Source organism: Garra rufa, chromosome 12 (assembly GCF_049309525.1).
Source record: "Garra rufa chromosome 12, GarRuf1.0, whole genome shotgun sequence".
Classification (NCBI taxonomy): domain Eukaryota; kingdom Metazoa; phylum Chordata; class Actinopteri; order Cypriniformes; family Cyprinidae; genus Garra; species Garra rufa.
Window position 1 is genome coordinate 27,240,701 of NC_133372.1, and position 14,053 is coordinate 27,254,753.

The 14,053-nt window shown below is 35.4% G+C and overlaps 1 protein-coding gene across 1 annotated transcript in view; it reads right to left on the minus strand.

Moving 5' to 3' along the window:
- Positions 1–14,053, minus strand: part of raver2 (ribonucleoprotein, PTB-binding 2) — a 90,373-nt gene that overhangs the window by 47,114 nt on the left and 29,206 nt on the right. Inside the window, exon 3 of the mRNA XM_073852549.1 lies at positions 3,348–3,820. Within this exon, the coding sequence (XP_073708650.1) occupies positions 3,348–3,820 (473 nt within the window). The remainder of the gene's footprint in view (positions 1–3,347; positions 3,821–14,053) is intronic.

Consider the following 14,053-nt stretch of genomic DNA (forward strand, 5'->3'; position numbering starts at 1 on the left):
ATGGTTCAAGCATAATGTTACGAGGCTATGAGAATACTTTTTGTGCCCAAAGAAAACTAAAATAATGACTTTATTCAACAATTTCTTCTCTTTCGTGTCCGTCTTCAACGCATGTTCACAGGTGTACCAATAAAGTACAAATAAAAAGCCAAAATGCTAGTAATATGCATGCTAACTAGTTAATAGTGAAAAATGGCCATTTTGTTTTACATTTGAAGTCATCAACCACCTAAAAAGGTTTGATAACTACTGTGCCATTACAACAGAAGGACTGAATAAACCCTGAAATAACTCCACGTATCTAAACAGCTGCGTCAAAGAACTACAATTAGAAGAACATTAGTAGAGTCACTCTTTCTAAACACCATCCAGTTATAACAGAAGCTTTTAGATCATTAAAAACCTCCTAAATATTGATGAGACATTCTGTCGACATGAGGCACATCTTATATTCCGGCATCTCCTGCACAGAAATAAGCTGAATCACTTGTGCAGTTCATCGAGTTATCTCATTTCTGTACAGCAGTGGGGGCGGCAATATTCAGAGAGCTCCATTATTGATTCTTGAAGCAAAGCTCGAGTATTAAAGAGGCCTGAGAGCACTGTGATGCAATTTGAGGTCAAAGTCCTGAGAGCTTGATGCATCTCCAACACTCCAGCAGATGGTGTGGGTTTAGTGCTGCTGCAAAGCTTCATGGGATTGAGAGGGTGTACTGTATTGATTTCTGAGTTGGCTGGTGTTGGCCCTAACTCTAGATCTAAAGTCAGTGCTGCCCTTTAGCTTTAATGGTTTTGATTAGGATGGAGGTTGAGGAAACCGTATCCTGCATCAGCACTTAAGGCAGTTTTCCTAGGAGGTATTGATTTCTGGAGAAGGTTTGCATGGTGAAAATCTCTCTCTTATTAACACAGTGGAGACAGATGTAAAGGCTGGGTAGGGTTTCCACACGTCCTCATCACCAAGTCTGGCAACAGAACTCAACCCCCAAAGCCACAATCAGATCATGAGTACTTCTCTAATGACTAGGTTGGGAACAGAAAACCGGGTTGTATTCAGAAATGTTAAAAAAAAATAATAATACTGGAACCAAATGATGTTAATGAAGAAAGGTATGACCACTGCAGTCTGATTCCTGAAAAAATTACACTTACAAGCCTTTTTGGTAAATGATTATGAGTCAGTTCTTTTTAGTAAATGGAAAACAAAACACAGTTCAGGCTAAATACTAAACAAATTACCTTTATGAACCATTTATTTTCTTGAATCAGAAAAATCCAGTGCAGTATACTTGGATTTCCAAATAAATTACACTTATAAGCAGTTTTAACCAATTTCAAATCAAGGCAGTGTCATATTTCTCTGAATGACTGTTAGGCTTATGTTTTTTTTAGCAAATCAAAAGTTTTTCATAGCTAATTAAAATGTTTAAATGAATAAATAATTTACTCAGTATATTCTGATTGCTAAACAAATGCCTCTGAACAAATGACTCATATGGGGCAATTATTTTAAGTGAAACAAAAACATACATAGCAATCAGTGTAGTCTAATTATCGGGGAAAATGACTCAAATGAGCTGATTCATTTAAGTGAATCAAAAGCACTTCAGCTGTCATGGAATTAATTTATCTCACAAACTTTTATGGGTGTTTTTATGTCATTTCTGGAGCTTGACAGTTCCCATTTTTTTTCACTTTCATTGTATAAAAAAAGAGAGCACCAGAAACAATGCTCTAAACTTCTTCTTTTGTGTTCCATAGAATACTGAAATTCATACAAGTTTGAAAAAAAAACATGAGGGTGACTAAATAATGACAGCATTTTTGGGTGAACTATTCCTTTGAAGTGGAAGTGAAACAGTCGGTCAAGTTTACAAGTTTACATTACTTAGTAAACTTTTTTTACATTTTGTTATGTTTAATTGTTAAATTGCTTTAAATTATTTTTTCCCCACATCAATCTACACTCCATACACCATAATGGCAAAGCAAAAAACAGGTTTTTAACGGAAGCATGTAGTCTCCATTGCCCTTAATAGAAGAAGTCTGAAACAACCATGACTCTTTCTAGAGCTGGCCAAACTGAGCAATTGATGGAGAAGAACCTTGGCTAGACTGGTGACCAAGAACCTGATGGTCACTTTAGTTGAGCTCCACGATCATATATGCAGATGTGAGAAACTTATAGAAGGACGAAAATCACTGCAACATTTTACTGATCTGGACTTTATGGTTGTGTGGCAAGGTTGTGCTTAGTGAAGACACATGAAAATCAACTTGGAATTTGCAAAAAAGCACCTAAAGGTCCCTCAGACTGTGAGAAACAAGATTCACTGGTCTGATGAACCTCAATTCCATGCATCATGTTTGAAGGAAACCAGACACTGCTCATCACCTGCAAAGTATCATCCCAAAATTAAAGTGTGGTGGCAACAACCTCATGCTTTGGGGCTGTTTTTCAGTGGCAGGGTCTGAGGGACTCATCAGAGTAGAAGGAAAGCTCAATGCACCAAAATATTGAGATAGCCTTGATGAAAACCCAGTCTAGAGCATTCAGAACCTCAGACTGGGTAGAAGGTTTACCATCCAACAGGACAATGAACATAAGCGCACACAGCAAGAGTGGCTTATAGACAAGTCACAATGTACTTGTGTGGCCCAGCCAGAGCCTGGGCTTGAACCCATTTAAACATTTCTGGAGAAAACTTAAAAATATCTGCCAGAACCCATCCAAGCTGAAAGAGCTTGAGAGGTGAAGAGGTGAGGCAAAGAATAGAAGATAATTGCCAAATGTTGATGTGCAAATCGTGTTGCATCATACCCAAAAAGACTTGAGGCTGAGCACTGAGTTAAGCGTATCAATACTTATGCAATGTACTTATTTCAGGTTTATTTTATTTTTAACAAATTGATGAAGTTGTGAAAATTCTGTTTTTGCTTTGTCATTATGGTACATGAAGTGTAGATTAATGTGAAAAAAGTAATTTAAAACAGTTTAATGTAAGGCAGCAACATAACAAAATGTGAAGGGGTATGAATACTTTCGCAAGGCACTGCAGGTGGTATATATTTTTTAATTAAATTGGAAATAAATGTACTATTTAATGTAAACTTGACTGACTGCTTTACTTTCACTTTAAAAGACTGCAAGTGTCAGCAACCAAAGGATTCTGCTGGACTGCAGCAGCTCCACAGAAATCGATTCTTTGTTGGACTTAGAAATATTACCTCCTTTACTTTACCAAATAGCAATATTAGTTTTTCTATTAAAAAAATTCTTTCCAGCCATGTCGGTGGACGTGAAAAGCCTAAATACAAATGCCCTGTTACTTTTCTTCACAACTCACCTGGCAGAAGACGGGTTTGTAGCTTTCTGAAAAAATGTGCGCCAGCTCCTCCGAGTCCTCAAAGTCTAGCGGAAGGCGATCCACGCATAGGCACTTGGAGTGGAGGTGGTCAGCAGAGGTCAGCTGGTTGACGTCAGCCCATTGCACCATGAGTGCACGGTCGCCCAGCGGTTTGCCCAAGAGTTCTGAGCGTGCCCTGGAGGCCGAGTCCTTCTTCATGTACTCAACAAAGCCGTAGCCTTTGGAGTGGCCCGTAAGGTCGCTGTACACCAGGAAACATCGTTCAATGTTGCCATAGGAGCGCACCAGCTCCTGAAACTGGCTGGCAGTGACTGTGTAGGGCAGGTTGGTGACACACAGGAGAGAGTCCGTGGGCTGAAGCTGGACAGTGATGTCACGGCCTCGGACTGATGTCTGGTGCAGAGTTCGGATGGCATCCTGTGCCTGGTCACCATTTAGAAGCGTTACGAAGGCTAGTGAGACACAGACACAAACACACACATACACAAAAAAACATTAATATAACACTTAAACAGCAAATCAAACAGATCTTGAGTGTAAAAAGCAACAAGAGTACAAAAGTACTACATCCTGTGAGTGATATTAGAAAGAACTAACTAACAAATACAAATGGAAAAGCTAGGCAAACATAAAAATTTACATACAGGCCAGAGGAAAACATTATAATGTAATCAGAAACATAAAATAAAATTGCAGTTATATATTAGTGGAAGCATTCTTGAGAAGAAGAGCAATTTAGAACTGCACTATTCTGGATAAATTTAGAATCACATTTTTTATTTATTTATTTTTTTTCAAAAAGAGATCACGTTTCTGAACCAAGCAAAATAACATCTGATTTAGGGCTGTAACAAATATTAATTGCTGCAGTCCATTTAAAAATGTTTAATTCATACATTTTTTTCATACAGTCCCTTTCACACATACAGTCTTTACTGGTAAATTACCGGTAAATTACTGTTAAAAGATCATGTGTGCACAGGACCTTTTCAAAAATACAGGTAAATTTGTTCCGCAATTTACCAGTATGAGAAGTTGTAACTTTACCGGTGCAAAATGACTGGTATGAGCAAGTACAAATTCTGAATGCGTTGACGTAAAACGTCTATTCTGGGCCAAACCAGAGCCGCTGAAATTGAAATTACAAACACAACATCGGTAGGCGCAGCCAATGAGTGAATGGTGCTTTTGCGGTTAACAGAAGGAATGCTGTTGCTTGTGTGAACAGTGTATTTACCGATAAAGTTATTTTGGTAATTTTACAGCAATTTACTGGTATAACTGTGTGAAAGTGGCTAATGACTCCAGCATAAATACTTCACTTATTCCATTACTGAATGAATGCACGTTTTTTGAACGAAACTCTTGAATAAATTATTCAATAACAAATACATTTTTATGTATTTATATTATATTGATTGCTAGACATCTTTACATCTGAACTATAAACTTTCATTCCAGTACTTTTATGATAATATGAATGATTGTAGGACAGAAATAATACTGTATGGTTAAAAAGACTGTTTCTCTGTGTCAGCGGCTGTCACCTTGAAATATTATTAATATCATAAATCATATTGTAAACGACACAGTCATGTTTTATTATTTTATTTGTACAAATTTTAATTAAAATTCCATAACTCGATCTTCTGAAGAAAACAACAGACTTCTCTTTGGTGATGTATGCTGGACTTTTGCAATAATTTTGTTCACTTCCAAATAAATATTTTCTGATAATTTACTCACTCCTATGCCAATCCAAGAAGTTAGTGTCTTTCTTTCTTCAGGAAAGAAAAGAAATTAAGGTTTTGTTGAAAACATTCCAGGATTTTTCTCCATATCGTGGACTTTTTTTCTCCATATTGTGCCAACGACTTAAAGGTCTAATTTGCAGTTTCAATGCAGCTTCAAAGGGCTCTACATAATCCCAGCCGAGAAATAAGGGTTTTATCTAGTTGTACTTCCGTTTTAGGTGGAAGTACTGGCCCAGAGTTTAAAAAGCGTACATGCAAAGAAAGTCAAACTGCCTTTACAAAAAAAGGTAAAACAACGATATTGGACATTTTTGAAGTTGGAGGAGAAAATGAGATGGAGTTTTTCACCCTACCCTTCCTTTTTGAACCGAAGTACACAGATGAAGAACTAACTAGCTTCTTTTTTTTTTTTTTTTTTTCTTTAGAAAATGACCAATCGTTTCACTAGATAAGACACTTATTTCTCGTCTGGGATTGTGTAGAACTGTTTGAAGCTGCATTGAAATTTGGACCATTGAAGTTCACTATATGGAGAAAAATCCTAGAATGTTCTCCTCAAAATCCTTTTTTTTTTTTTCCGACTGAAGAAAGAAAAACATGAACATCTGTGATGACACGGGGTAAGTAAATTATCAGGTCATTTTAATTCTGGAAGTAAACTAATGCTTTAAACCCCATCTCTGCATTTTTTAATGTCACTCCGACATCTTAAAATGCAATCAACCACCGATACATAGAACTGCCCTAAATTATTTCTTTTCTCAATAATCAGTTACACTCAGATGTACCTCACAATTAGGAATAACTCTTAAAATCTACTTCTCATTCTGATCTATCCTGACTTAAAGGAGTAGATAACTTTCAGAACAAAAATTTACAGATAATGTACTCACCCCCTTGTCATCCAAGATGTCCATGTCTTTCTTTCTTCAGTCATAAAGAAATAATGTTTTTTGAGGAAAACATTTCAGGATTTCTCTCCATATAATGGACTTCAATGGTTCCCCTGAGTTTGAACTTCCAAAATGCAGTTTAAATGCAGCTTCAAAGGGCTCTAAATGATCCCAGCCGAGGAAGAATGGTCTTATCTAGCGAAACGATCTGTTATTTTCTAAAAAAACATTTACAATTTATATACTTTTTAATCTCTACACAGAGTACACACAGAGAACACACAGAGCTAGACAAGATGAGCATTTGAGGTTAAAAAGTATATAAATTGTCTTTTTTTTTTTTAGAAAATAATCGATCGCTTTGCTATATAAGACCCTTTTTTCCTCGGCTGTGATCGTTTAGAGCCCTTTGAAGCTGCATTTTAGAAGTTCAAACTCGGGGGCACCATAGAAGTCCATTATATGGAGAGAAATCCTAAAATATAATTTCCTTACGACTGAACAAAGAAAAGAAAGAAAGACATGAACATCTTGGATGACAAGGGGGTAGGACATTATCTGTAAATTTTTGTTCTAAAAGTGTGAACTCCTCCTTTAACTTATCCATCTCAATAACAACAACAGAAAAAGTAAAAGCTAAAACTTTACAGATTGCCTATTAGATTGGCAGATGGCTCTCAGTTTATGAACCTGATTCATTCCTGGCAATGTGCCAGTACTGAAATAATTCCTTAATTACAATTAAATTCAATTAAAACATGTTATTAACTTCACAAGAAGTCTGTCAATTTAATTATCAAACAGGATTTTACATGATTTTAAAAAACAGGGCATAAATTGTTGAAAATTATGTCTATCACTCCTGCAGAGGAATAAAATATTTTGTTTAGCAAAACATGCTGTTCCACATACAGCAAACTCTAATTCTCAATATGTTACGCATATTACTTGCAATTACACATGTGAATGCAGCATTTGAGCACAAAAGGCATTTTATGACATTTATGCTGTTTATACAGTAAATAACACCGTTGCATTATTTCACAGTAAATTGTTTAGCAAACACTAATTGGATGCTTTCCACCCCCTCAGAAATTAATCAGCCTTTTAACTGTTGCTGAACCTGTAGTGCCCTTTATAACATACAGTGACAATCCTTTAAAAACCACAGTAATATTTTTTAATAAATAGCAAATAACTATTGTAAATGGTGTCACACAGGCCCTTGATCCATAGAAGTTAATCTTGTTTATACTTCATTTTTTGACTGTCTCCATCCCCCTCATTCCTCCTTTCCTTTTAACTAGAGTAAATGAAGCACAGCTAGGCATTTTCTTATCCGACAAAGAAAAAATACAGAATGAACAAAGAACAGCCAACACAATAATCTTAGAAATCACGGCCACTTTAGCTGGTGACAGCGCTGAGACGGCCATTTTTTAAAACACAGGAACCTGATTATAGCCTTCGTCTCAATCTGTGACAGTTATTGGTTTTTTTTTCCCTGGCAAAGTCAAGTTAGGGGGGTTGTGTGGTGAGGGGCTTTATTGTAACGGCATAAAGCCTATAATTCTTCTGCCATGAGACATCTAAAATTACTCATTAATGTACAGTGCAGTCATTAATAAGCGCTACACAGCGACTGACGTGAAAATGAATAGCATGACAGGGTTCAGCTGTCAATAGAAGACAACATTAATGTATATCGCAGATCTTTCATTGCTTCTTTGTGGTCAATATGAGTCCAGATTGGAACATTTATCATTGCACTCTAGAAACATCACAAAACAAAGGCACAACAATTACAGCAATTATAAAGTTAAAATCACAGCGTTGAACCTCCTCATCCCATGAGCACTGTCTGTGCTCCGTTTCCCTGTTCTTATTACACTCATTAGACTTTTCGTTAGCTTTGAGATGATAATATGCTTGGGAGGAGTAACACTCACTCAGCTACTGTAGTGTATGACATGAGCTCTACTCACACTCTGAGAGCTCATTGAGATTCATTAAGGCAGGGTGTGAAAGATCACAGTATTTAAAACAAGCAAAGGCTTGTTTCTGTTAGCACACGGGGTCAGATGATTGATGTAGTCGCTTCTGTCCAGGCTGATGACACTCATAAAGCATCATTCCAACTAACTGGCTAACTGACTAAATTTGCATATTTCTGATACACACTGAATGCTCTTCTTTGGCAATGAGAAAACTAACGGATCGTACTATTTCATAGGCTACGTCTACATTATTCCGGATACATTTGAAAACAGCTTTTTCATTTGAAAACGCTTTACATAAAAGCTCTATCCAAATGTTTCTCATCCACATAGAAATGTCTGAAAAGACATAAGTTTTCATACAATTCTTCACTGATGTGTCTAGGTCACACTCACTCACTATTAGGCCTACAGTTAAGGTCAAATGTTTACATTCCCCTTTCAGAATCTGTAAAAATGTTAATTATTTAATCAAAATAAGAGGGATCATACAAAATGCTTGTTAATGTTTATTTAGTACTGACCTGAATAACATATTTCACATAAAAGACATTTACATACAGTCCACCTGAGAAAATAATAGTTGAATTTATAAAAATGACCCTGTTCAAAAGTTTACATCCCCTCGATTCTTAATAATGTGTTGTTACCTGAATGATCCACAGCTGTGTGTTTTTTTTTCTTTAGTGATAGTTGTTCATGATTACCTTGTTTCTCCAGAGAAGAGTTAAACTGCCTGCTGTTTCTCAGAAAAAATCCTTCAGGTCCCACAAATTTTTTGTGTGTATTTTAACCCTTTCCAACAATGACTTTATGCTTTTGAGATCCATCCTTTTACACTGAGGACAAATGAGGGACTCATATGCAACTGTTACAGAAGATTCAAACGCTCACTAATGCTCCAGAAGGAAAAACTATGCATTAAGAGCTGAGGGGTGAAAACTTTTAAACAGAATGAAGACATGTACATTTTTTCTTATTTTGCCTAAATATCATTTTTTTAAGTACTTCCCTTCAGGGGCTACAGAAATTATAGGCCCCCTAACATGTTTCCCAGAAGACAAAATAAGTTAAATTTACCCTACCCCAAATTCAAAAAGTTTTCACCCCCTGACTCTTAATGCATTGTGTTATCTTCTGAAGCATCAGTGAGTGTTTGCACCTTCTGTAGCAGTTGTCCTCAGTGTGAAAAGATGGATCTCAAAATCATACAGTCATTGTTGGAAAGAGTTCAAATACACAAAAATGCTGGAAACCAAAGAATTTGTGGGAGCTGAAGGATTTTTCTGAAGAACAGCAGGCAGTTTAACTGTTAAGGTCAAACAAGGGACTCATGGACAAATACCACTAAAAAAAAAAAAACACAGCTGTGGATCATTCAGAAACGTGTTCAAATTTATCCACTTTGGAGAACACTTTCAAAAAGCTAAATTTTCCTTGACAAAAATGCTGTCTCAGTGTGGACCGAAGACCAAAACGAAGAAAAAAAGATGCGTTTTCAAATGAAAACGTATTAGTGTGGACAAGGCCATAAATTTACATCTTGATACCAAGAGACTGCTTTGTTGCATGCATGGAGTAAGTGTACTATCTAGCTAACACAAATCAGGGGGCAGAAACCTTGTGCTACTTTTGGCAGGCGAAAGGGTAAACATTGGCACAGGAGCAAAAATTGGGAGAGAGAGACATATTATATCATTGCTATTTTGTTGGTTTTGGAAATGTTGAAGTCAGGGTCCAAAATGAACACTCACAGAGTGCAAAATATAAGTAACAATTCATGTAAAATCATGTAAAATTCCCTCCAGGGATTAATGAAGTATTTCTGATTCTGATAAACTGACCCTCTCTGCTTTCAGGAACACAGACAAGACTTTTACATTGTTACAAAAAATCTTTCAAATACAATCGGTTCTTTTGAACTTTCTATTCATCAAAAAATACAGAATCATAGTTTCCACAAAAAAAATAAAAAAATAAACCTTCAACCCGTTGATCCTCATGGAAGTCCACTATATGGAGAAAAATCCTGAAATGTTTTTCTCAAAAACCATTTATTTTCGACTGAAGAAAGAAAGACAAACATCTTGGATGACATGGGGATGAAATTATCAGGACATTTTTATTCTGGAAGTGAACTAATCTTTCAAACCACTTTCCTGATTTCGGTTTAGGAAAGGGTGAGCAGGTGTATGTATGATCTTCTGATCTAATATTGTGAAATAACCTAATGCAGTTTACTTATGAATGTGAAAGGAGAAAACAGAAAATGATAGAGAAGGCAGCAGCTTTTGTTTCTGCTCTGCTAGCCAGCAAAACTATGTCTAACACTGTGCTTTTGTGTTACATGTTTCGCCTTTAAACCAAACCTACGATTTTAGCAAAAGTGGCTTTTGTGGCTGTTGAAATGCATTCAACCACATAAGAATCAACACTACGAAAGCAACACGGTCTAATGTGTTTTCGACCACATTTGGAGTTGTTGAACGTGTTTCACTATTTAGCATTGTCCACTTGTAATCAGATTGTTATGACGCATTTTTATATCAGGTGTAAACAGAGCCCTAAAAACCAAAAACTGCAACTAAATTAAGCAAGCATGAGTGAAATCCCAGAAACGCCTCTGACTTGCACTATCCTTAATCTGCCATGCTAAAAACTGCAGCACCGTGAATGAGGATTTAGCCACTGTGACACAGACACATGCAATCAGTGTGGCTTTAGTTTACAACTAGGTCTGTGGCAAAGAGCAGACAACGCAGCTCTGCCCTGGTACTGTGCTCGTTACGGCTTGTTAGGCTCCGTTCAGACTGGGTGTCGTTACCAGATGGCTGCAATATCTTAGCAGACCAAGGCCATCAGCGCCGGGCCAAGTTTGGGTCCTTCAGGCTGTGCCTTGACAGAGTGTCCTCCCCCCACTAGCTGCCTTCAGCAGCAGAGCACAAACAAGCCTTCCCCTGCTGCTTTACAGCATGTCAATTATCAAGCATTCAGGCAGACACGCACATACACACTATCACAAACACGCAGACAGACGCGCTGTGATCCAACTACTGCTTTGTGGCGTGTCAGCTGGCAGGTCAGAGATACACAAACACACATGCATACCTGCAGTTCCTGACTGCAACTATATCATTTCTAAGGTCACCTGACCTAACATTCAGTATAATGCTACAACAAACACAAATTTTGGCATCCACCTGCTATATCTCAGCATGTCAATTACCACTGAAAACACCCAACAAAGCTGACAGCTGCCATACTGTAGATTTGGAGTATGCAGTCTGATGAACTTGCAAAAGAACAAGCAGACACACTTGCTATTTATCAAACAGGCCTTAAAATTAATTTATTTTTGTTGCAGATGGAACAAAATTCTCTAAAAAAAGGTTTTATTTAAGATGTGTATATCAGGCAGATGTGTTATATCAGTAAACAGTATTGTGCAAGGAACCGCACATAAAATAAGTGCTTATAAATCAATAATGTGCTCCGTAATTATCATTTGTGTGAAAAGGAATAAAAGCAGTAAGTGTTTTACAGCCACTAGTGTTCATTTCAGCTGGAAACTGCAGTTAATTTAATGTATAGTATGGCTTATGATTTCCACAATGTGGAAAATGCAGGAGACGTGGAATTCAGTCATAAAAATAGAAATTGCTGAATTTTGAATGAATAAATCAAAACTAGGTCAGTACACTTAACATGTGTTTATGAATATTAAGCAGCAAAAATATTATTTAAATATAAATCCTGCATGTTCTTCATGTTCGTTTAATAAACATATTGAAGCGTGTTACGCTTGATGTTTTCTGCCTCTGCCACCTTTAAAATAGAAACAGAAAGAGAATCATCTCTAGAGCTGCTCTGAGAGTCACTTCTTGAGCATTCTACCATTTCGTGTGAGAAAAACCATCGACATATCATATACAAACAGAAACTTAAAGGTCTTCACAGCAACCTAAAGAAACTGTGACAGAAATAATTTAAATGTAATAACAGTACTACTACTAATAATAAAATTGTTATTAAAAAGTAATTTTTAAGGAATATTTACCAAAAAAATAATTATAAATTTATTTACCAGAAAAATCTAAATACACAAAATAGTATTTAGCTCTATAGCTCTAAAGTTACTAAATGTAAATTAAACTATTTAAATGAAAGCCAGAAAATAAATGGAAAACACATAATTTGGTAAAAAAAACGAAACAAAACATGAATTTAAGAGAAAAATAAAACATATTTACAAATTTTAATTTTGGCAAAACTTTTAATAAATTGCATAAGTTTCATAATTTCAATTAATCAGACATGCTTTTTGATTAATATTTTTTTTAAAATAATAAATCCAGAAAATTTTTGAATAGAAAACAGAAAAGAAAAACAGAATTTGAAAAAAAAAATGAATTTGAGAAAATGTATGCTGAATTAAACAGTTTAGAGTGAAAGACTGGATGGAACAAAATAATACAACACTTGTCCTATGCCTCTTTGCTTTTACAAGTGTTTCAGTTGTTTTATCATGACTTATGTTTTAAAGGGCTTGTACCTGAGCACAAGTGCAAAGCTGTACCGGGTGAGCTATCGAGCAAGTTTACTACATTAGAAAAGCTAGCTGCAGATGAAAATGTAAAAATGTATTAGTTTACAAATCATGCACTCTGGTAAAAGCATTTTGAGGTCATAAAACAGTATTGTGCAAGGAACTGCACATAGAATAACTCTTTATTAATCAATAATGTGCTCTGTAATTATAATTTGTGTAAAAAAAGAATAAAAGTGGTCGGTGTTTTACTGGCACCAGTGTTCATTTCAGCTGGAAACTGCGGTGAATTTTATGTATAGCAGGGTCCTATGACTTCCGTGACGTTAAAAACATGGACAGAAACGCGGAATCCAGTCATAAAAATTAAATTTGCTGTATAATGTGGAATGTCATGGAATTTGCAGAATTTTGAATGAATAAATGAAAACTAGGTCAGTACACTTAACGCATGGCTGTGAATATTAAGAAGCAAAAATACTATTAATATATGAATCCTGCATGTTCAGCATGTCTCTGTGTGAATGAATGGCGCTAATGCAAGGTTTTGTTTACTACACATATTGAAGCGTGGGACGCTTGCGGTGTTTTCATCCTCTGCCACCTCAAAATATACATAATCTCTAGAACTGCTCTGAGAGTCACTTCATGAGCACATTACCATTTCTTGTATATAAAACTATTGTCATATTATATACAAACAGAAACTTAAAGGTCTTCACAGCAACCCCTCAAAACAAAAGTTTGGTTTAACTTGAAGAAACTGTGACAGATATATATTACTTAATGTTATGGTATACTACTAATAAAATGTATTATTATTTATAATAATTAATTTTTAAGGAATATTTACCAGAAAAATAATTTAACAAAATGTATTTACCAGAATAATGTAAACACACAACACAATTATTTTTCTGAAAATAAATCAATAAAATTATATATATATATATATATATATATATATATATATATATATATATATATTATAAAATCAATTAATTAGAGATGCTTTTGGTTATTAAAGTTAAATTAAATTATTAAAATGGAATCTAGATGATGTATGAAAAACACAGAAAAATAAAACTGAATTTTGAGGGGATAAAAACATTTCATAGGGCCTTAGACATGCTTTTTTATACCTTTTTTATTTAACCATTAAAACAGAGCATAAAAAATATTTGGTAAAAACAAAAAAATAAAATGGAAATTGGGAAAAAAAATAAAATGGATTTCATATGGCCCCACAGTTTTGGGATTGCATGCTGAATTAAATGTTTAGAGTGAAAAAGTAGATGGAACAAAATAATACAACACATGTTTTATGCCTCTTTGCTTGTGCAAGTGTTTTATCAACTTGTTTTAAAGGGTTCATACCTGAGCACTTTGTAAGCTGTGAGCTATCGAGCAAGTTTAGTACATTAAAAAAGTTATAGAGCTGCGATGCAACTGTCAAAATTTATTAGTTTTCCAATCTTGCACACCTTCAGGTCAT